Raw genomic sequence first — 24,271 nt, 5'->3', positions numbered from 1 at the left:
AGTGCATACCCCACACCATATGTTATCTCTTTGTGGAAATAGATGGGGGTTACTAGGAGCATCTTTTGGCGCTTCTATCTTCCATTGTTGGCTCAACTTGTTTAATAGATCTGTGGCCAACTCTTCCATGTTGAGCACCTTGGGCATCCCTAGATGCTTCTAAGGTTGAAGCCTATGCTATTTCGAACATGTTAGAGGAACCTAAGGATCTATCCTTTTGGGGCATCTCCCTCATGTTATCCCCTAGGCATATCGCCGTCTTGTTGCATATCTCAAATAATGTAGGATTCATAGCAAATAAATGATCATCTAGCTTAATATCTTGTAGCCCTATGAGGACGCGTGGCAGAAGTTGCACATCACTCATCCTCTCGTGGGGTTCACATCGTGAGGCAGATGTTTAATCCTGGTGATATAGTCTCTTAAGGACTCACTGTCCTTCTGCTTCACCTCGTAAAGCTGGTTAATTGGGCTCCACTTGGGACCACTGGGGCAAACCCCACAATGAAGGATTTACACAATGTGTCCCAATTTATTTTCTCCTTAGGGTTTAAGGCTCTAAACCATTGTCCAGCCTTGCCATCAAGGCTCAAGCTAAAAGCATTGACCTTGTCTAGATCCCCAATATCACGAAAGGTCGCACAGATTTGTTCAAATCTCTCAACATAGGAGACTGGGTCTCCTTCTCCTACAAACTTGATGATTAGCTTGGAGATTGTAATAGGCTTGCTCCTTAAGGGGTTGGTGTCCCTTCCTGGAAACATTCGTGGTGAAGCGGCGGTCCCCCTTCCTAGTGCTTGCACTAGGATTCTCATAGCTTCATGTGTAAGGACCGTTTGTGATACAGGAGGAGGTTGTGGAATGGTAGGCCATGTCTCGTACATTGGTAGTCCTGATGAAGGTTGTGGAATGGTAGGCCATGTCTCGTACATTGGTGGTCCTGATGAAGGGTTCCATGGATTGGATGGCACAAGGTTGGGATGGGAGGATCTAGACCCACTAGGCATTTGCATTGTGACTTGAGTTCAAATGAGCCTAACAGGTCGGACTGGAGGTCCTCTAGGGAGTGGTATGTCCCTTGTAGGCATAGGCTTATAAGGGGCACTTGTTGGGTAGGGAAATTCTCCCATGTTTTCTTGCCAAGGAGGCATCATATGGGATTCTGAGGTGGAGCGTCTTAACTATGAACATGTGCCCCCTTTGCTCTAGCATTTGGGACCCTTGTGAGAATGTGGGCCGAGATCCATCCCCATAGGATTGTCTATCATCAAAGAATTGATACGCGACAGGTCAATGCAAGTTTGACTGATGAGATAGCGCTAAGGCGATGGGTCAACGGAGTTTGACCGATGGGATAAGGCTATGGTGACGGTCGGCAAGATAGCGCTAAGTCGACGGGTCAATGTAAGTTTGATCGACGGGATAGCGACGACCCATGGGGATAGGAACACGCAGTTTTGCCGACTGGTTTTTGATGATTCTTGATGATTTGGAAGTTTTCATTCATGTTTTTTTGTGATGGGGGGATGCTAAACTACCTAATCTACCTACCCAATGCAAAAAAGAAGAAAGAAAAACAACATTTGGGTGCAAAATGAGAGATTTCTTGAAGAGGTGACTATCAACACTCAAAACCACTTCGATTTTCATTATGATTCATCATTCTTGGTTGTTTTTTGTGAGTTTTGACACCATACACTCCTTAACAATATTTCAAACTATCTTCCTACCAACTCAAAACACTAAAAAACATAAAAAACAAGCTTCAAATGATCGTTGTTTTTTGTGAGTTTTGACACCATACACTCCTTAGCAATATTTCAAACTATCTTCCTACCAACTCAAAACACTAAAAAACATAAAAAACAAGCTTCAAATGATCAAGAAAGATTTCCAACAGAAAATTACAGTTTTCCTCACTTTTCCATACAAACTCACACTTCTTCACTCTTTCCTCTCCTACAACTCCTCTATCAAAGCTCCAAGTTAAGCTTGAAATAATGAGCAATGAGTAGATGATGAAAGAAGGCAAATGCAATGCAAAATAATACCTTGAACTCCTCGGCAGTGGCACCAAAAATGTGTAGTCTCAATGGTGACTGATGTGTTGTGGGCATCTTGAAGGAATGCCGATGGAGCCTCTACTCCAAGCTGCTCCTTGTGAGAACAATACAAGGCACGAGCCATCTGCATGTGTCACTCAAGTGGCTCCCAAATTGTTGCAGTGTGTTTCCATGAGAGAAAGAAGGAAGAGGGAGAAGGGAGGGAGAAAGAGGGAAGAGGGAAGAGGGAGAAGGGAGAAGAGAGGGGAGAAGGGAGGGAGAAGGAGAAGGGAAGAGGAGAGTGAAGGGGGATGGAGCGGCAAACACAAAGACGCTACAAAGGAAACAAGACAACACCCAAAGACACTCTTGAAGAGAAGAGGGAGCTTGTATTCCAAACTTGTGCATACAACAATGAAGACCAAAGTCAACCATTTGGCCTTTTATACAAGTCACTTTTTTAAGGGAGGGCCAACCCTAATCTCTTTATACCACTCTCCCTTCTCATTCTTTTACCATCCTCTTGGGCCCATCTAGCTCCAAGACATAATCCTGGCTCTACGGACTTGCCATTGTCCATCGAATCACATCACTTAACCAGCAGTGGCATATTGTTAACGAATTTGTTAACACGAGGCTCCCTTGAGGCAGTTTGAGGAGATCGTGGACATTGAGCTTACTGATGATACTCCTATTATTTTCCACTTCCTAGACTCTCACATCTTTTAGGACGCCTTGGATTTATTTTGTTCTATAAGAGGTGCACATATCAATTGGAATAAATCCAATAGCTTCTAGATTAGCGATGAGGACACCTTAGACTTGGGGGATGATTTTGATTTCAATTAGATCCAAAGAGGTGTCTCTATCAAATATTTGGCCTGCCAGGTTTGCATGTGTATCTCTCCATCGTAGCAGCTTGCTTCTATGTTGGAGCCTATAAAGAGAAAACTCCTTTTTTAGATTTAGCTAGACTTGATCTTGCATCTAGAGTGGTAGTTGTTAACCAGGTATCGTTGGCCACAGCTTGGTTTATTTGTTCTCGTTGGTCCCACTCTAGGGAATATACCACTCAGCTCAAAAGGACAATAAGGATTCTCTTTTCGAGTGGACTTGATGGTTCTACATATACTAGAGCCACAGTGGCTTGGGAAACCTTGATTCTCCCCACACAAGAAGGGTACCTCAACATCATTGATCCAATTTTTTCTTTGCAAGGTTATGGTCATGGTGCTTTTGCTAGAATAGGAGCCTTGGAAATATTTCTTTATTCATTGCATTCAATCTTGCTCCCCCTCCTTAGGTGGTGATTGGATGGATACCAGGTGAATCTTTGCCATGGTAAACCTTAGGATTCCTTCCTCCCCTCTTATGGTTGCCATCTAAAATCTTGGGGTAGCTTCAAGAGCAATCTTCAAAGAATCCAATCTCTTCACAAGAAGAGATCAATAGGTAGGCTATCATGTGGTATGACCTCATACTGGATGCTCATGGCATACCTCTTGGTGCTTCTAGTTGCATGCAATGGTCCATATGGGAGAGAGGACCTGCTTCCTCTATATGCACTTTGAAGGATTTTCCAAATGGTTTTAAGCTTTAGCTGGTAAGCAACCTTGGAGGAAGTGAAAGAAGAATTGATAAAATTGATGTGGCCTTGGCCATGGACTGGGTATTCTTAGATGGCATGCCTTACCATCACTATAGATGGCTTAGGGCTTTTATGAGGTTGATTATTTTGCTTTAGTTCATAGGGCTATGATGAGGTTCAGTTGGGGATGCCTTGGTTTTTACGTTCACTCTAGGGGCAAGTTATCTAGATCCAAGGATGAGGACTTCTTATGGGTGTTGATTTTAACCCTATCAAAAGTTTGGGTCATGTGGAATTGTGTTTCTTGGTACCTAGGCCCAAGTCTAAAGAACATTCCGTTGGGTTCATGGAGGATTTGAATTTATGGAGGTTTGTCCATAAAGTAATTTCCATTGGGACCCTAGGGAGTGGGAGTGGATTGATGCAAGGAGCCATGAGAAGAGCCTCCCTTTCTTCTGCAACATGGCTACCAATGCTAAGAGGTTTCAGCTCAGTCTTAGGCGTTGGAAACCCACTAGAGCTCCCCAATGAAAGAGTTTTAGATTGCTATAGTCTTGAAAAATTATTTTGGGAGAAGACCTTGGAAGTCCCTTAAGAATAAAAACACAAATATTTTCTTCAGGCTTTTTATCATGGAGTGATTACAAAGAACCTATGGTAAATCATCCTTTCTACTGAGGAGTCCATTCAACATTGTTTATTAGATAACAGTGTAACATCTAATTCGAGAACTGTAACCTCAAAATGAGAACTCTAGGGGAATCTTTCAAAGATTTCCTTCTTTTCATGTGAAATTTACATATTTTTTAAAAAGATGGGCGTTTTGCACAATGTCTTTTAACAAAAGACATAAAAACCATCTTTTTTTGAAAAAATTTCAACAACGATTTTTTAGAAAACAGGCATGAAAACCTTTACTTAGAATACAAAATCCATATAAAATACAATAATGTCTCAAAACCATTACACTATGGACCTATGCATCCAATGCAAATAAAAGGGCCATGGCATGACATATTTCAAAAGTTTAATATGCTAGAAATTACATTGCTTCACAAATATACATGCCATTGATTCTACAAAGAATAATACTCATCCTTTGATCCTATACCTTCAAATGCACTAGAGCTAAAGCTTTGTGGGGTAAAAGTTGTAAGAGCCTTCCACCTCCAAACTATCCACTAGAACATTCTCTGAGTCAACCTAGCCAAGTTGAGATGCCACCCTCTTTCTTGCATGGCGTGTCTTGGCTTTAACTTGTGCACTGCATCCAATCAATGTCTTTGGAATCTTTTGAGATAATGTTATGTATTGTGTCGCCTTTGGCGATTTCCTTGCTTGTCTCGATTGAAATGCATATACCAAAATATCTAACCCAATTGCTCAGTCAATGATATCATCTACCAAGCTCTACCTTGCTTGCTTTATGCAACCAAGCTATATGCTTGGTCAATGATATCATTGACCGAGTGAGCCAAAACCTTTGAAAGCTCTAAATTATTTGCAAATTAAACTTTTTGTAGATACATATTTTGGTACTTTTAACCTCAGAAATGAGCTTGGAAGGTCCCAAAACCCTAAAAACGACTGCAAACATGGGTACCTTTTGATGATTTTTGAAAAAGCCCAAAGAGAAAAGCATGCACCCAAATGTTCTTGGTCAATGATATCATCAACCAAACGCATGCCAAGTCGATGATATCATCGACCGAGAGCTGGGTGCATGCTTTCCCATCTGGGATTTTTAAAACATCAACGGTAGGCATCCATGTTTGCAGTCGTTTTTAAGGTTTTAGGGCCTTTTGAGATCATTTCCTATGACAAAAGTACCAAAATATGAATCTACAAAAACTTTACTTTTTTTCCTCAAATAATTTAAAGGTTTTCGCTCACTCCAATAAAAGTTTTCCATTCTTTTTATATGTGATTTAAAAAGTGGGTGAAAAGTCTCATTTGAACCATAATGAGTAGAACATGCTATTAGGTGCAACAAGTTAAGATAATAAAAGTTATTTTTTGATAAAAATACAAAGGGCACGGGAAGGTAAAATCTTTAAGACTTTGAGAATATAGAAAATCGAAAGATATTTTGCGATATAGGGGAGGCCCTTTTAATTTATAGGCATAATGTTTGAAAAATGTATGAATTTTTCAGTTTTTGACTACACAAAATATAGTTTTTTTCTAAAAAGTTATAATTTTAATGAATTTTTTAGGGAATCTTAAAACGGGTACCAATGTTACGTACCTGAAATAGATGTTACATTGTTAGATGAAAACAAGGGAAGTTAATCTAGAAGGGGATTGCTAGACTTTTGAAGTTTTGTTCCCTCCTCCTTCTCCATGTTGGGGATCAGTAGCTTGGCTTTGTCTTCAGATGCATAGCTCCTCTTGGGCTCTTTCAGTTCGATGACATTTAGTTGAGTCTTGATCTCTAGACGATGTTCCCCATTCTCCTTTTAGAAGTACACATGCCTTGGTGGATACTTTTTGGGAGATCTTGGTGAGCATTGCAGTGTGCATATACGGAGATCAAGGATGCACAGAGGCACTTGATGGCTCCACGGTAATATTTGGACAAACATTATATACATTTTGATGGCCATTTGGTTGAGCATGCATGGGTCTTCCTTGGCATCGTCTACTAGGAGGACTTTCTTGCTTAGGGAGTGGAGAGGCTTGATCTACCACTCGTATGACATGGCAGTTTCACCTCAACCTTGGAGCTTTATAGGCTCTTCTTGATGAGCAGGTTTTTGACCAACATAATGGTATTTTGTTTTTCATCCTATGCATGATGTACACTTGAGAGGAGCATTCACTCTTGGGGCTTTTCCCCCTACTAATTAGAAGTATTTTCATTGAAAAAAAAAGTTATGATACCCATTCTATCAATACTAATGCTACAACATCGTAACAATCCCTAGATGATGCTTATTATTTGGTCATCCTTATTGAATTGAAATGGCAAAGACTTGAGGTTCTTAATTACAATCTTTGCAAAGATGAAACAGCCTAGAAAACCTCGATGAATAATTACTTAGTTATCTTCGACAACAAAGAATAAAGTGAAAGTGCTTCATCCAAACCCATTGTGATTATCACACTTGTGACCATATCAATGGCTACTTTGTTTGGCTGAAATAGGGATGCTATAGTAAAACTAGCACGACCATAAATCCATTTAAAATGGTCATTCTTTCATCCTCCATACTGCCTTGGATCATATAAGCTTGAAGGCTCACTTTGGTAGATGTGTCCTTTTTTGTTTTTCTTGATTCGAATCTCTTCACGAAAGATTCCCCCAATGGATTGGTCCTTCCAGGAATTTACATATAATAAAACATACATTCAAAAAATTGAATTGCTTTAATAAACTTCATGTAGCATCTTTTGCAAGACCTTGAATGTAGTGCACTCTATATCTACCTAATCTTCAATAGCTACCTTGCGCTAGCTAAATTAATCTACCATTGGATTTTCATGTTTCAACTCTCTCAATGTCATTGTTCTTGTTCACGTGTGATTTACTTATTTAAAGTAGAGTCAAGGATCTTTTTAAATTTCAATCAGAGTTAGAATTCATTGACTAACATTAACTTGGATACGCTCAAAGTTTCGTTGTGTTTTGCTTTCTTGGACTTTCAATCCTAATTCACCAAAGCAAACATTTACATTTACCATCATTATGAAAGTAGTAAGGTTAACTTGTACTTGTTCTAGAATTGATCGATTCTTTTGGAAAGATGAACTCATTTAGTTTAGCGTTTGTCTATGTCCTTGATATACACAATAAATTAAGTAAAGTTTTATCTATGTTGTCTTAGTTTGTTGCAAAATTTCCACAAATTAAGTGTTGCTCTACATTTAAATGTTTAGTTTTCAGTGCATCAATATTCGTTCTTCATTGGATGATTGAATGTAAGTAAAAAGCCATAATGATGTAATAGTTGTATTGAATGAAACATACCAAGTAAAAAAGGAAAATGTCATTGGATGTGTTTCTTTGAAAGATTTATGAAAACTTTGAAGAGATTTGTAAGACAAAGAGCTAGACGCGAAGCAAGCATGGTGGAGGGATGGCTTATGCAAGAGTCATTACTGTACATCACGGAGTTTCTTAGATTCATGGATCCCAATATTCCACATGCTTGGAACATAAAGAACGATGATCGTGTCATTGCGGATGTTCCCCAAGGTAAAGGGATTGAAAGAAAGATGAGCAAAGAGCATTTTAATCATGAACTCTTTACTTCTAGGAAAACTTCATCTTCTAGATTACTCAGACTTTGTTGTTGATCCTTTTCTTTTTTTGTCTAAACATTTTGCCAATCTCCATGTCCATCACACTTCTGAATAATCCTTGAAATGTCTAGTTTGTATCGATTAACTTATTTTACATCCTCAACCAGTCTTCATTGTCATTGTACAATGGCTCTCTCAATTTAGTTTTGTCATAAATCAAAACTCGATTACAAAAGAGCCTCCTTTTCAACTTTGCATTGAATTTTTGATTCCTAGTTGCATGTCCTATAGAAAATTTGCTAGTGAGTGATACAAATCTACACATTCTTGGAATTTTGAAAAGCGCCTCTATTTTGCTATGCTTGTTCTCTTTTTGTTTAAAAACGCCCCTCTTTGCTTCCTGACATGTTATCGAAAGAACCTCCTATAATTACGTCATTGCCAATTGATCCCTAAGTGATGTTTTATATGATCAAAATTTAATTGTTAGATTATGGAGCTTATATCTAGATGAATCCAAGAACATGCTCAAACTTATCCTCCAAAAGCACAACACAATGTGCAATGTCAATCGCACGATAACCACGAGTTTAAAAACCATAAACTCTGTTCCACATAGCAAGTACTAGCTACTATGACATCACCCCAACATCATCATCGCCCAACAATGGGTATAAACATATGCACGCATACATGCATATCCACACACCCACACATACTTGAACATTAGAGCCACCATGTAAGAAACAACGTTCGATTAACTTAAAGCTTATTCTTAGATGGAACCTATGTACTCAATGCTTAAACGAAAACCGATGCTCGATCCTTTTTATTCAAAATTCCAGAACACGGTGATGAATAATTTTGTAGGTCTCTTTCTGCAAAACTCACATGCACTCATACATGCATATCCACACACCCACACATACTTGAGCATTAGAGCCACCATGTTAAGTAATGACGTTCGATTAACTTAAAGCTTATTCTTAGATGGAACCTATGTACTAAATGCTTAAACGAAAACCGATGCTCGGTCCTTTTTATTCAAAATTCCAGAACACGGCGATGAATAATTTTGTAGGTCTCTTTCTGCAAAACTAGTCAGGGCGTATAATCCAATCCGTTATAGTGAGTTTTAGTCAAATCATGTTCACGCTTTGAAATCTAAGCCAGCCACTTTTTATTTTGATATCTTTGATTGCAACCTGCACTCACGCTCATCATGTAATGATCCAAAAAGACTAATGTGTACAAGCAATTACATGTATGGTGATACATATTTGACTGCAGTTCCTAGTCAGAAAATTGTGAAAACCACTATACATGATTGTTCATGTGTGAAGCCAAAATTACATGTTTGTAGTGCTTCTATTCTTTATTTGTATGTCATGTATCAACTCGCAGATCCCCTCTCAGGCTTGCTGATGTTACTTCAGTCACTTGCACATCAACAATTGAACCGATCAATTCCTGCCCTCCGCTGAAAAATATCACTTTGTTGCCAGCTGTGCGACCCATGACCTGGGAAAAAAACACCTCACTCAAGTTCATGAAGGACCTAAAGTTTCCTTCAAGCAGAAATATAACTCAAAAACCTTGAACCGTGTAGAAGAAAATAATAACCTGTCCTTCCTTCCCAGGTCTTGGATTCTTGCCTTCAACAAGGACTTTCTCTACCCGACCAAGGTATCTTTGATTGCGTTCCAAGGCATGTTCCGAGACAAGCCTGCATACCAAGCAATCAAAGAAATCTTCAAGGCTTGACCATGCCTCTTGGGGTCTTATGATCATTCTCCTGGTCTAGGTAATTGCCAGCCTTTACATTTTAAAAAAAATTTAGACACGATGATGTTTAAGGGGGAAGGGCAGCAATCAACCAGATGAAGAGTGCCCAAAACAAAACTCTGAAGATTCTATGTATAAGTTCACACCGCGACTTCTCTACTTTGTGTGTGTACAAAAAGTGTTTTCTGGTCAATAATTAAAACCTTAGCAAGCTCATGCAGCGGATAGATCTCTCTCTCTCTCCAATAAAATGCACATGAACACACAGAACAGTAATAATATAACACAGCAACTTGTAGGCCAAAACACCTCAGCATATATCTCCACAAACGTGGGCAAAAGAGATCAAGAAAGAGCACAAGCCATCCAGCAGATGCTGGTCAAAAGTACAGCCAGAGATGGCCACCATACACTCCAGGATGGACAGGCGCACTCCTGAAATATGGGCTTCTGCATGCCTCAGAGAGGGCTCCAGTGAGATGCCTAAAAGAACCAGCAGAGGGCCTTTAAACGGCAGGGAGTTCACAAAGTAGTCTGGCCTGGTCTCTGACAAGGTCTGGGCCGACCCAGGGTCATGATAACCGGACCACGGGGTCTGTATCAGCCAACCAGACGGCCAACTGGACTGACCAATAACGGAGGTTTGCCGACCTCGGTTAAGGCCTGTATCTGCACCTGTCAGGGCACCTTGAGCAGCCCTTCTTCCACACAAAATGCTGCTGTGTGCAGCTCAGTGCCAGACTTCTGCCTGAACATTCTTCTTCCTACCCGTGCCACCCCTGACCTCCTGCCCCGTGTCCTCATATGGTGGCTCACAGATAGGATAGTGATCTCCAAGATTTGTCATTCCCATATGCAGGTAGCAGACCGCCTTACTGATTAAGCATAACTCCCAACTTTATAGATTGAACTGTACTAACTACACCAAATAGCATGGTCTTCATGAGCTCCTTCCCTCTCCCAGTCCAAAAAATTCGAGTTGCTCAGGAAAAGGGTGAGAGAGCAAAATGGCCATTGCCAAGAAATTTAAAAAAGAACAGGATCGAGGGAAGATTAGAAGTAAAATGTCAAGTCGTTATTTATTTTTTAAGTCATGAGGGGCAATTAGAAGATGGGAGAGAGCATTTCAGACTTTTCTACATCCCGCCGGATTCCAGATGCAAGACGGGAGATTGCAGTCATGCAATATCATAGAGATCTAGGACTCTACACTCTGAGCCACACACGAGGTACCTCTGCCTTTTCACCCACAGATACACAAACATGAGCAGAGTACCCTGATCAAGATGCACCACACTCTTTGTATATGAGGTCTAGGCTCATTAAACCTACCGCGGATCACGGGGCGTGAGTAGGAGATCATAGACTTCTTCTTTATAGACAAAGATATTCTATAAAGATATGACTAGGAGACACCAAGATCGGGACCCAATATTTCACATACGCGAAGTCAGCATGAAAATAGACACACCCCTCAAGCACTAGACCCATCTAGGTGCTAGTATTGTGGCACCTCGGTGCCATGCTACACTATGTTGTCCACGAGTCAGTGACAAATCCTTAAGATAGAGGCCTTGCGAGCACTCGACCTATCTGGGGTGCTATCATTGCAGCATCTCCGTGCCATGCTACTCCTTGTCGCCCATGAATCAATGACAAATCTCTAGGACACACATCTTGCAAGCGCTCCTCCCATTGGGATTTGCTATCATTGCGGCATCTTGGGTCCTTGATGATAACCCATGTTGCCCATCAGTCAACAGCGACAGCTATTTGATATGTACCAGAGACACGGAGACTCCCAATGGGGCTTGATCAGAGTTTACCCCCCCATGGAGGATGATTGGAGTCAGTTTCCTTTGGTCTCATAGGCTTTTTTGGCCTTCAACAAAGATTCATCTCTCTCTCTCTCTCTCTCGCGCGCGCATGTGCAGGCTGAGCATTTTGCACTTGCGCAAGATGTTTTGGCCCCAATCTTGCGCAAATGTTCAACCATACGATATGCCACGGCTTTCCCCCTCCTTGGAGTAGCACCACCATTGCATAGATACACAAAGCAAGGGACCCCATGGACACGGGGAATTACCGCACCCTCATGATTGGCCACACACTAACAAAGATACCACCTGCGAGACTTTGTGACTCTTCTCTTGTGCCCTCCTTGCCTGGCTCTTGGTTGGGCCCCAAAGCTGCACTACTAGGCCTTACATTCTAAAAGTGGCCCCATAGTAGCTCCTAGCCATCGCCATGACTTATGAGGGAGGGGGGGGGAAAAAAAGAGGCTCTCCACATTCCCTTTTTCATTAGTGCTAATGCAAATGAAAATAGGAGGAGGTCTAAAAAGACTAGCTTCTATTTGTAACCCTTCCCTCCCCCTACCCCCATTTGTCTCCCTTTGGAGGGGGCAAGTGGATGAAACTAGGGGCTCTACAGTGTATTTTCATCCCCCTTCCCTCTGCCAAGACTCATCATAAAAGCCACACACAGACCCTAAAAGCCTGAAAACCATTAAAGACAATGTCATAACTTGTGAGCGAGAGGGGGCTAGAGGGCTGAAAAAAGGCTCTCCAAGGCCCTTTTTTCCACCTTCTCCCTCCACCTACTACCCCCCCCCCCCTTCCCCAAAAAAACCACCATTTATCTCTCTCTTAGAGCGGGCTAGTGGATGAAAATGTAGGCTCTCTAGAGCCCCTTTTTCATCTGCACTAGCAGAAACGAAAAATGGGATTAAGAGGGTCCCTATTTTTATCCCACTTCCCTGCCCCTAAGCCAAGGGATGAAAATGAAGGCTCTCTAGAGCACCTTTCTAGCACACATGAAAAATGGTATTGAGAGGGCTCCTATTTCTATCCCCCTTCTCTCCTTTGGCCAGAGCATGAAAATGGGAACTCTCTAGAGCCCCTTTTTCATCTGCACTAGCATAGATGAGAAAGGGCATTGAGAACGCCCCTATTTTTATCCCCCTTCCCTCCCCCTACTCCCATTTATATTTCTCTCGGGTGGGGCGGGGGGCAGCAAGGGGATGAAAATAGGGCTTTGGCAATGGGCGGCATGCCAAATCCTTTCCAAGCCATACTAAGAGGGGCGATTATGCCCCCATTCATCCTCTAAAAACACAACACATACCCCGCTGACATCATCAACACCCAACAATGGGTGTAGACCATAATATAAACATATGCCCTCCCACACATACTTGAGCATCCATTTCTACGAAGGTCTTTGTACTGAGTTTTTGTCGGCACTTGGGAGGTTTAAGGCAGACTTAGCCATGATAAACGCTAGCCCTAAAGGAGGAGGCTAATCAAAAAGTAGTCCACATTCTCTTCATTCAAGCTACAACTGCTTGTGGAGACATTACGATTTCATTTTAGTCTCTCCCAAACGAGCATCTAAGGAAAAAAATGCATAGACCATATAGCTGTTAGGACAACGCACTACTTAAGATAGATAGAATTTATTGCAATATCAGCAGGCCGCTACATGGACAAAAACTTCGCAAGGTGAAATTTGCATGTTTGCTAATACTGCAAAAGCATATATCTAGATGAATCCAGGAACATGCCCATACTCATCCTCTAAAAGCACAACACAGTGTGCAGTTTCAATCTCATGATAGTTTCTCATGAGGTTGAAACCATAAACGCCATCACACATAACTGGGACTAGCTACTATGACATCCCCACGGACGTCATCAACGCCCAACAAATTTCTCCATTTGTTTCCTTCATGATTTGAATTTGCAATCTATTATAATCTTCGATTATATTTTTCAAATGTTTCTTTAGTTTTACAGCATTGAGGCCTTGGTCGTGGCTGGAACTGTTTCTTAGGCCTTTTGGATCAGCTCTAGGCGTTCACACGTGTCCTCTTCACAGTAGCATTCCGTGCGCTCTAGAGGAGTGTCTTTTGTATTTCAAGTTCTCTTAGTTTAAAGCAAATTCTCCCCTATATTGGGGCAGGGGCCCCTCAGTGGGTACAATCAATTGTCGACTCTATTTCTCTAGCCCTTATCTCTCTCTCCCCTCTATGGTGCATAGACAAAGATGCCTCACAATAAGGTTTAAAGATGGTCGCACTGCGATTACACGATCATTAATCGTTGCATGTTACAGCAACCCTCCAGTGGGCAGAGTGCATGTGCACATAATGAAATATAGTATTGTAGTTGATCATTCAGAGGATTTCAGGGAGCTAAAACTAAAATGTGGGCATGCTGAAACTAAAATGTAACATTGTTTCATCCATTCACTCCCTGAAGCTAGTGCCTAATAAGCATTACACAAAGATACATTTCAAATAAATACCTGTTTATGCGGTGAAGACGGTCTTCCTTCACCAAGTCTGCAACCTGCAAACACAATAAATGCTTTTAGCAAAGCTCTTCCCCGATAGAGAAAAGATCACACACTTGTACTACAGAGTTTTGTCAACTTGATGCGTAGTTGGATTGATTGGCTGTTTTAAACAATGGACTCTATTATGCAGACAAGACCTCTATGTACAGAAGTAATTGATTTTAGTCAAACAAAAAGCTAAGTCCAGAGACTGCATACTTGATGCTTGGACACCTACATTCAGACCAACTTTCAAGATCCTTTATGAAAACCCAATGGGTTCCAAAGCCCCTACCCCCAGATTACAAAGACATAGTGAAAATGCTTCCTAAGCAGGTGCATCCAGAAGAATGGGTGTTGTTCTCTTAGTGGTTTCCACTGCACAAGTTTGATTTCCCTAAGACGCTTTTAAGATAAAAACTCTCACTCATGGAGAAGGAACTCTCAGATGAAGCTGCCTCTGAATGATATATACTAAAAGAAGCCATCTTACAAAAAAGAGAAAAGAGAGACCAAAATTTTAGCTCCTTAGCGCTAAATTCAAGCCAGCTCCTAAAACTAGATCTCTTGAAAAGTATATGTTGAACAAAAGGGATACGAAAACATAATACCAAGACTGATGCAAAAGATTAAACTCAAAATAAAAAGCTGAAATGGTTATTTCAAACTCGGCGTAGTAAAACACATGAATCTTCAGTTTGGAAGGATACACAGACCCTCCTATTGTGAATTCCCGGTACTCTAAACTGGGGTTACCCCTAGTTGTTACTTTTTATTGCTTTGCAGTCTGAGCTGTGCTCCCTACTCTAATCTTTGAAGACATTCATAAATGTCCTTGTTTGGTATGCAAAAGGCATCCCTACTCTTCGTTTCTTCTTCTACTATGCTTTGTTGGTTTTCAGCAAGGGATCACACATGAACTGCTTCATATGCAACCAAGGGCTGGTTAACTAAGACATATGAACCCATAAAACAGGAACTCCATAATTCAACTTTCAGTAAGCCTGGTATCCAAAATAGAAAACTTAATGTGAAATCCAAATCTAGGAGATTAAACTGGTATAAACCTGGGTGTCCCAAATGGCTGCAGGTGTCCTTGGTCTTGGGGAATATGCAGCAGTATTAACCCCATCAAATTTGACCTCTGTAAGTGGAGAATTCAATACACAAGTACCAATTTGTGGCAAATTGAAATGATAAAGTTCAGTTAATTTGACGACCAGAGTTGAAATACAAAAACGTCCACATATTTTAGTCAAATGCGAACTTACCTTCCATCAATTGCAACGTGTTACAGAACTGCTCCTCAGTCTCGCCTGAAATTATACCCAGGAAAGTTGCCAGTATTAAGAGACCAACATTTACATCACTCAATTGGTAGACTATAAAAAAATCAAGCCATAGTTCATAATCAATCAACATTAGTCTGAGTAAGGAAGTTGGAGGCAAACCAGGGAAGCCCACAATACAATCTGCACTAATGGAAGCATCAGGCATGTAATGGCGTATCATGTACATTATGTTCAAATACTTCTCCCTTGTATAACCACGTTTCATTGCCTGCAAGCAACGTCAGGGCCTCTTCAATATGAGCTTACATGCTTGTTGACATGCATTGCTCATCTTCTCCATAATAGATCCATTAAAAAGCTAAACTGAAATCAGCATGTTGACATCTCAAAATATTACTCTGACAATTTGAAGTAGGAACATAACCTTGAGAACATCATTATCGCCTGATTGAAACGGGATGTGAAAGTATTCACACACTTTGGGAAGCTCCGCACATGTCTGTATTAGTCGTTCTGTAAAATACTTTGGCTGCAATGAAATGTTTGTTTTAAATGTTAAAATGCAAAAATAATCTATTATCAATTGTTGCAGAACTGTAACCGCATTTATAGAGCACAAAAAAATCACTTACATGCGATGTTGCAAAACGAATCCGTTCTATCCCGGGAACATCATGTACATACAGCAAAAGATCCGCAAGAGTCCAACGACGGAACGATGAGCCTTCAGATGGTTGGAGGCCAAGGTCTCTTCCATATGCATCTATGTTCTGTCCAAGCAATGTTACTTCTTTGTATCTGAAAATCAGCATCACTTTATATATTACTTGTCTGCGAAAGTAAGTAGAAGAGCACCTAAAACTTAAAAAAACTGGCCTTGTATTATTTGCAAAAATAAGTAGAAGCATCTAAAGTGTAAAAGCTGGCCTTACAGGAAACCACATCATTGTACACCCCCAAAAATAACATATTTGTAGAGTACCCCAAGCAATCCCTCCTATAGGTAAAATAGACTCAAAGTTCGACTCAAAACTTCTAAAACTAAAAAAGAAGATTGATAACAAACATATACTCATTATGGAACTTTGTATGTTAAATGGCTGTTTTTTGGGAAACTCATCCAATCAGAAGCAAAGCCTTCAGGTGAGTGTGCGACAATTAATTGCAAGTGCAACTTGTGCTCCAGGCTATCCCTGCTTTTCATGATGAACACCGACGGTTGAGTCACCATGATTGGAATCAACCACAAAGAGGAACTTTGACAAAGCAAAAGTGTCCCGACTCCCAACTCTATCGTTAAAAGCAGATTGAAATCCCACAACACATGGATGAAATTTAGGAAACCCCAAAATAGAAAAAAACAAACAGCCAAGGCATTTGCAAGTATACTCCAACATGCCCTATATACCCATTGGGCTAGGCCTCATTAAATGACTAGCTCATAAAATGTTGATGAACCTAGGTGACTTTAAGTCTCCATGTAAAAGCCACTAGCTTCACAAAGCTTGCAATTCTATATGAACAAGTTATAAGCATTGTCATAACCTAAACACATGGGGCTTCAAATGTGGCCTTACAAAACTCTTGAATATTCAAGTCATCTGCTACTTGCCAATTTTGAGACTCTAAAACCACTTGGTAGGTGTGGTGGATGTGTCCATGTCTTTGAGATCTCCAAATTGGCATTTCAAACATTTATGCTCCCCTTGCAAATAGCATAGGAGACCTTTTTGGGACAAGCTCGTAGATTGCTTGCTAGATGTGGACACTTGCGCTGTAGGAGTGACTATAACAACTTAGAGTTTGCGGAAGACAAGCGAGGGGTTGCATCTATTATAGAGGTCCCTACATTGGAGAGAAGTTCGTGGGAGAAAATTATTTTTTCTAATGAAAGCTAGAGATACTCGGCACAAGCAGACGATCACTCACTTGCAAAGCAGCGTCAAATTTCTTTCAAGCAATGTCGACATGAGGGCATCCTAGAGAAATGAGAATGAATTTACACTAGGGACTAGGCCATGAAGGAGGGGGCTACACAAAATCCTAGCAAATACAATGATGTCAAATTGTTCCCTCATGGCCCTACAATTGGAGCATCCATGACAAAAGCTACCGTAGCAAGGAGGATTCCAACTTCTTGTAGAGAAGGAAATTCTTAGGGAAGTCATCACACAGTTTGGGAGTTAGGTTGGATGGGCACCGTAAGTGGTACATACCATCCAAATGAGTAGCGCAACTATCCAAGAGCAGGCACTGTGCTAAAGATGAGCAGAAGCGAGTTTTGTGACAAAATTCCAACTCCATCGAGTGACTCAAAGAGCAGCAACCTGGTTCCTATTGGCTAGCAAACCAGTGTGAGTGCGGTGGAGTTGAGCTACAAGCGACGAGTCCAAACATGCATACTTATCCTACTATTCTTCTAGAGCCAAGTGGAGGCAACAAGGAGATACGATGACCTATCAATCGTCTCAAACAAGAGGACCTAGATCAACATGGATACAACTCCAAGGTCTTTGCGACAAGGAAGGGTCCCCAAGCGATTCTGGAGATGGCCACCTCTAGGTTCCTTCTATAGTTACTTGATTCGGGCACCCTAGATATCTTGCACCCTCTCCCTTTTTATATCATTATGATACACAAACTTCATCTAGGAGAAAAGCATCCTCAATATACCTTTGAACTCTTTCTAGAGTACAAGGATATGGGAATATAAGCTAGTTGGAAGCTGATTTATATGGCGTTTTTCAAAGCATTAAATAAAAGTTTCTTTTCTTTGGAAAAAAAGAAGTTTCTTTTCTTTGGAAAAAAAGATAAGACCTTTTTGGAGGATTCTATGAGGAACTAGGCTTCTCAGATGGTGAACCATAGGGCTTGCAGCCCAATAGACAAGCAGCTCTACCCACCTACACATCGTGGCCACATGGGAGGTTTTCCTTTGTCATCACAAACGAAAGACTGCCTATTGGCCTTTTTTTTCCCTTTTTTGTGATGGCTTTCGGGCCTCGGCTACATTTTGAACCCACAAGAGGAAGGGCTGGTAGGAATGTGCCTCCCAAACCAGTACAAGGAGGAGCTATTGGACTCAAGTTTGCACAGACTTGTTTCTAAAAAGGCTTGATTGCCAATCTAGAGAGGGGAAATTGCCTTTAGAAGAGGTTTTCTTTGGTGAAAGCAACCTAGAGACCCAACACTGAAAGTCATTTGGTGAAAGCAATCGCCCATCAATGGTACCTTGATTCTCAAAAGGATGTTAAGTGTCTCCGTAACTAGCTGACACACAAGGCCAAGTATGCTGTTTTTTACTCAGATAATAGCTCGCACGAATGGACAAAATTGTCGGAATTGAAGGTTGCTTGCAAAACTTGAAACATGGCATTCTCGCCAAACAAATATAACACCATCAACAACATATTTGTATCAGTCAGATTTTGGCAAACAGTACCCAGCCTCACCCAAAGCCAACATTTCCTGTCGAATTGCTTCAGGTTGTCGAGATTGTTCCTTGCCTCGAACACCGGGTACAACACAATACGTGCAGCCCTCATTGCAACCTGAAATAAACAATAAAATAGTATATTGGATGCTGTAGTTTACATAAAGGGACTCATTCAGCAGGCATTTGGCAAGAAGTACAAACCATAGATAATGTTCACCCAGGCAGTGACTGCAGACTCTCTAAAGGATGTCACGAGGGCGAAAAAGAAATAGAAAAACACCAGAAATTAGAAGCCAATTACACAGATACTCAAAAATTACTGCTGGACTACATAGTCAAAATAAAAAATGCTCAACAGCTCAATTCTATCTCGATTCTCAATTCTGAAATTCAACAAAGTAAAGGACAAAAGTGCGAGGGAATGTAGTTCTTGAGATAGTGGACCTCCGAGGTTTGGTGATATCCTCCATGATGTACATGGGTTCTATTGCACATACTTGACTGCCTTGTTCAACCTGCATTAGACATTGCACTCTGCATTAGGCAACAAACAACACATCCCGACAACAAAACAACTTTCACAGCTTGCCTCATATAGACTTTTTCGTTTTACTTTATTTGGAGGTTGCATGAATCGTCAAATCAGCTTGCAGACAAACATTACTAACAAACATTCTTGAGGTGGACAAATAGCTATCAGCATGCAACTAAGATTATTCTTTGCTTGATAGAATAATCTTCCCCTGTTAAAAATCCACAAGCCATCAATAATCCTATTTATCACATCAAGCTTCCATCCAATCAGAATATGCACAATCTCTTCGCATCAGTGCAAGATGAAATTCATACAGTAAGCTCACCTGAAAAGGAAAAGGAAATGGGAGAAGCAAATAATCACTTCGATGTACAAGTAAAATTACAGGACATGCCACACAAGTAACAGCAATAAAGAAAGTATAATACACATAAGAGATTTAAGAGTTTCAAAAGCTGAACATCAATGACCTGTTCAAGAAGTTCTGTCAATCGACCAACATGTTGAGGGCCCATGACAAGGTCGACTTCAGGTACTCGTCGTAGTAAAGTATCTCCTTCTTGCTGAGCAACACAACCAGAGACAACTATCCTAAATGAAGGGTCTGTATGTTTTCGAGTCTTTTGCCTACCCAGAGTGCCATACACCTGCAAGTTGCGAGTATCACTTGTGAAAACATTCAATATGTTACTTTCCACTGTTTATAAAAGATTGCCACTTCGTAGAGTCCCTTCTAAGAAACAAGAATGTAGCTAATTTTTCAACATTCCTTCAACACAATATAAGTAAACATTCATCAAATCCTGAACTTACAAATAATAAGGAAACTATATTACAAAACTTGTTAGCAAGAAGTTCATAGAGCACAAAATATTAACAGGGACACTAGAATTGGTTAGGCTCACCATAAAAAAAATTTCTGTTACAATCCAGAACTGTTAAGGGTAGAATTAGGATTTATCAGTCTTTTTATCCTTTTGAATTACAGAATTTTGCAATTACTTAACAACATTTATGGGTTATTACGAGTGTTGATTTGAGATTTCATGCACAAGTAGCAGACTTGGACTTGAAAAAGAAAGTATATAAAGGATGCCCTTACATTTTAATTAGAAATGATTCAGTATATACTTGACAACGTGTTGCTTATATTTGTTGCTGACTCTATAGACCCTTGCTACAGTATTAGTCCATCCATATGTTTCCAAAAGGAGGCCATTTATTGACCCAAAAGCCCAGCTTTGATCGCAAAAATTGCACACGCTGTTGAACAACAATGGTGGTTTTAGAAACAGCTTAAAGTACCAAGGAAAATAGCCCGAATGCAAACTTCAGAGAGACAACTTAAGTAAAAATTCAATGTATTGCTGATCGTAATCCATGCAAAGACATCCTTGGTGGGATCTAAAATGGTGTCTATTTTGTCAATAAGCGTCACAAAGGCAAAGAAAATAGATAAAAGAACGTATTTACTCCTATGATTCCAAGCATTTCAAAGTGGAACACTTGGAAACTTGTATGATCTCTATGAACACGTGAGCCTGTCTCCTCTAGACCAAGGAGGACGTACAGACCATGCCTCATATACTACAAAATTTGAGAGCCTAACCATTATTTGTTCACCAGGGTTTCCTTGACCTGAAGACTGAGACAAATCATTGGTTATCAGCCGTGCAACGCTCTGCATCTCTAAGGACTGTTATTGGAAAAATGGCTACTCTCTAGATGGTACTGCTTCACGTACTGCAAAAAAATAAGAGTTCAAAATCAGCGTGAAAAGGAGAGCAAGGGAGAAATAAAAAAGAGGACAAGATTCCAAAGCAACCGAATATAGAGGACGTGAATACACGCGTCAACAGAAGCGGGCTAGGGGTGGACAGCAAAGCAATCACAAAGAACACTACATCATCCACCTCGGGGTCTTCTACTTCGACTTCGACATCCACATCGATCGCTACATCGACTACAGTTGTTACGCCAAGTTCACCACTTCACAGTCACTGGATATCCATGCTGGCCTACAATACCCTTTCTCTTCCCTCTCACCCCTCCCTCTTAGCCAGCCCTCCTTTCAGTATTCTACTGGAGTCACCTCATCACACGTATCCCCTCTCTCTGCTCAGCTCACCCGATCACCACCTACCATCCAGCCCCACCCCTCCACCTTTGTACCAGCCCCCTTCCGGTTCGAGATCCCAAGAGGACCGGGCTTCCCAATGGTTGACCCACTAGATGCCTGGGAGTCTCTTCTCATAGAGGTACCCAGCATTCGTGCGCGTGAGGTGGAGCTGACCCGATTTGCACAGGAGCAGTCCCATTTCACTCAGGAACAGGCGCTTATTATAAATCAGCATGCCAGTCTCATCTAAGAGTAAGGGCAGGACACCGCAGAGCTCGAGGAGGTTTCTTCTTTGAGCATGGCTTCAAGGGGCACACCAGCAACAGCAGTGGAGGCCCAGATAACCACCATGCAGCCGGTCATAGCAGAGACATCCAAATGGGTAGATGTGGTGAAGCAGGAACCTGCTAAGGCAACCGTTTCGGCTACCCTTTTAGAATAGCAGCAGAGGGCCACTAAGGCTCTCAACATCAAAGTTTGCGGGATCCCATGGACAGAGGTCACACCGATGGACAACGCAACCACCTTTGTTGCGGCCACAATAGGGGTTCCTGATCATGCTATTGTGGGAGCATGGTGAGTGGAGAGAGACCCCAACAGAGAGCAACCTCTCATTATATGGTTCAGAGATACTCAAGCACGCTTGGTAGCTTTGCGCCATAGATCGTCTTTACGGGATCACCTGTCAATATCCATGGATGAGGACTTGACACCTTTACAGATAGAGGAGAGACGGGCTCTCTTGCAGCAGCGGGATGCAGCCTGCAAGAAGGGAAAATGGGCAGTAGTACGGGACGGACGCCTCATCACCGGGCCCCATCGGACACTTGACCGCTCTCCCACATAGGGGGGTGGGATCTATTCTATCGAGACCCTCGCTTGTACCATTTGGAACTGTAATGGTACCTCAGAGTCATACACAGGACGAGACATGGTTTTCTACACACAGATACATCAGAGCCCAAAGCGTCCCTTACCGATAGTCAGTGGATACACTTGGTAGTCGGCCTACAGAGAGGAGACAAGGGAGACAAGTGGAGTATGCGGCTCAAGAGGAGTGGCAGTCCTATATAGATCATCTCTCTGGGCGATCTCAGTCGAGAGGAGGGACCTGAACTCTAGGTTCCTTTAGATCCGACTACGATGCATGACTAGTCGACCTTCAGCTCAAGGGGTATAATGACCTATGGTTGGCAGGTCAGTCACCTATGTTGGTGAACTCTCTGCTGGAATCGTCACCTCCCCATCTGTAATTCCGTCGCAGTAGAGAACTTGTGGGCTGGGAGATGCGCTCGCTTATATTGCGCTTTTACCAATCTGTCAACTTCACAGCCATGCAATGGCCACCCTACTTCAAACCGTCCAACTGTGATTTGAAATTTTACTTTTACTTTGGGGAAGTCCTCAAATTTTGCACCGTCAAACCTTCTCTCTTACATTAAAATTCTAAATAGGACAGTACGTATGGCGTTCCTTGCAAAACCAGCTACGTAAAATTACACCTCGGTCCTTCCTCGTCGTTCGTCTTCCAAATGTACCTTGGCCCTTACTTATATACAAAACAAAATATGATTTCAATTCAACGAAAGACGTTTTACGAGTTCCTAAATACTTCGGACTATTTGGATATCTCAAGCCTTAAGAGCGCTTCCCATCCACCGAATTGGCATTCCCCAAAGGTATGAATCCATCTACATATAAAAACCCGACATGAAGAACGACAGCAACACTAAAACATTCATTCGACCCATACAAACCTTCTGCTCCGCCCTATCACGAATGCTGCAGGTGTTGACGATGAGGAGGCTGCAATCGTCAGGGCTGGCCGCAGCCTTGTAACCGGAGGCCTCGAGCTGGCCAGCCATGCGCTCGGAGTCGGCGAGGTTCATTTGGCAACCCATGGTGATGATGTAATAGGAGGGGTCAAGGGAGAGGGGGGGGGGGGAAGTGTGCTGGAGGGGGGGGGGGGAGGCGAGGCTGGAGCGGGAAAGGAGCTTGAATGTGGGAGGGGAGGGAGGGAAAGCTGGGAGGCGGGATGAGAAAAGAGGGGGAAGGGGCAATACATAGTGGTGGGAGGAGGCATGCAGGATGTGCGAGGGAGGGCAAGCCATCGCCATTGCCCACAGCAAGAGCTCCACGAAAAAGAAGAAGAAGAAGAAGCAGCAGCTATGGTACACATTCTATCCAAGGAAATCCTTAGTTAACATCCCAATTGCCCTTGCACCTTGGGTAAAGCCCTTTAAGCTCCCTTCACACCGCTTGACGGCCATCCTTCAAAACGATATGTGACTTGTTGCCTTCCAAGGCTTAAGCTTGGTTCCCACCGCTGCGCCCCGGCCATTCTACACTTTGCGGGCAACTTAAGGCAAAAACAAAATTCGACGACATGTAGGGTTCGGACGAGAGTTGGGCGTTGCTTGCCCCTACTCTCCCACACATTGCAGTAAGTTCCACCGTCTGATCAACATGTGAGTGGCCACCGCCTGTGTGAGTAACAAATCTAATAGCTATCCGCCTTGCTCCAAGCCTTAGGCGGTTTGGGCATTCGCCCACCTAACTTGGGTGCCCACATCCATTTCCCTCAGAAAACTCCTCTAATGTAGGCCATGGACGATTGTCCCCTCATAGCTAGCTTCAGTGTGTCATTGGAAAAAATATGGGTGACATGAGTGTAAACCCTCAAGCTTGCCCATTTGCTTCAAGGATAGGCATATGTGCTTTACATACTGAACCGGCCCCCCTTGCTGTCTGTAGTCCTCCTCACCACTCTCCACCTGCCTAGACTTCACCCCCAACTTCTAGGTCCAAGGCCTCGTCTAGGACAACTCCTACTAAATGAGTTTTGGAGGCTTGGACCCTAGAATTACCTCGACATCCCAGATGATTACCCC

General features: G+C 41.9%; 1 protein-coding gene across 1 annotated transcript; it reads right to left on the bottom strand.

Annotated features, from left to right (window-relative positions):
• Nucleotides 1-9,031: 9,031 nt before the first annotated feature.
• Nucleotides 9,032-23,600, bottom strand: LOC147883291 (uncharacterized). The gene is made up of 13 exons (XM_087399612.1): nucleotides 23,138-23,600; nucleotides 19,732-19,908; nucleotides 19,171-19,241; nucleotides 18,928-18,965; nucleotides 18,733-18,841; nucleotides 15,923-16,088; nucleotides 15,715-15,819; nucleotides 15,450-15,558; nucleotides 15,270-15,314; nucleotides 15,066-15,142; nucleotides 13,969-14,012; nucleotides 9,499-9,601; nucleotides 9,032-9,396 (listed from the first exon to the last, which is right to left on the bottom strand). Exons 1-13 carry the CDS (start codon nucleotides 23,495-23,497, stop codon nucleotides 9,262-9,264), a joined length of 1,539 nt encoding a protein of 512 aa, XP_087255738.1. The 5' UTR covers nucleotides 23,498-23,600; the 3' UTR covers nucleotides 9,032-9,261.
• Nucleotides 23,601-24,271: the final 671 nt, after the last annotated feature.

The sequence above is a fragment of the Dipteris shenzhenensis genome, chromosome 28 (genome assembly GCF_047967505.1).
Source record: "Dipteris shenzhenensis isolate YYH24624 ecotype China chromosome 28, Dip_SZ_1.0, whole genome shotgun sequence".
Taxonomy (NCBI): domain Eukaryota; kingdom Viridiplantae; phylum Streptophyta; class Polypodiopsida; order Gleicheniales; family Dipteridaceae; genus Dipteris; species Dipteris shenzhenensis.
This window is presented reverse-complemented; position numbering and strand designations above follow the sequence as displayed.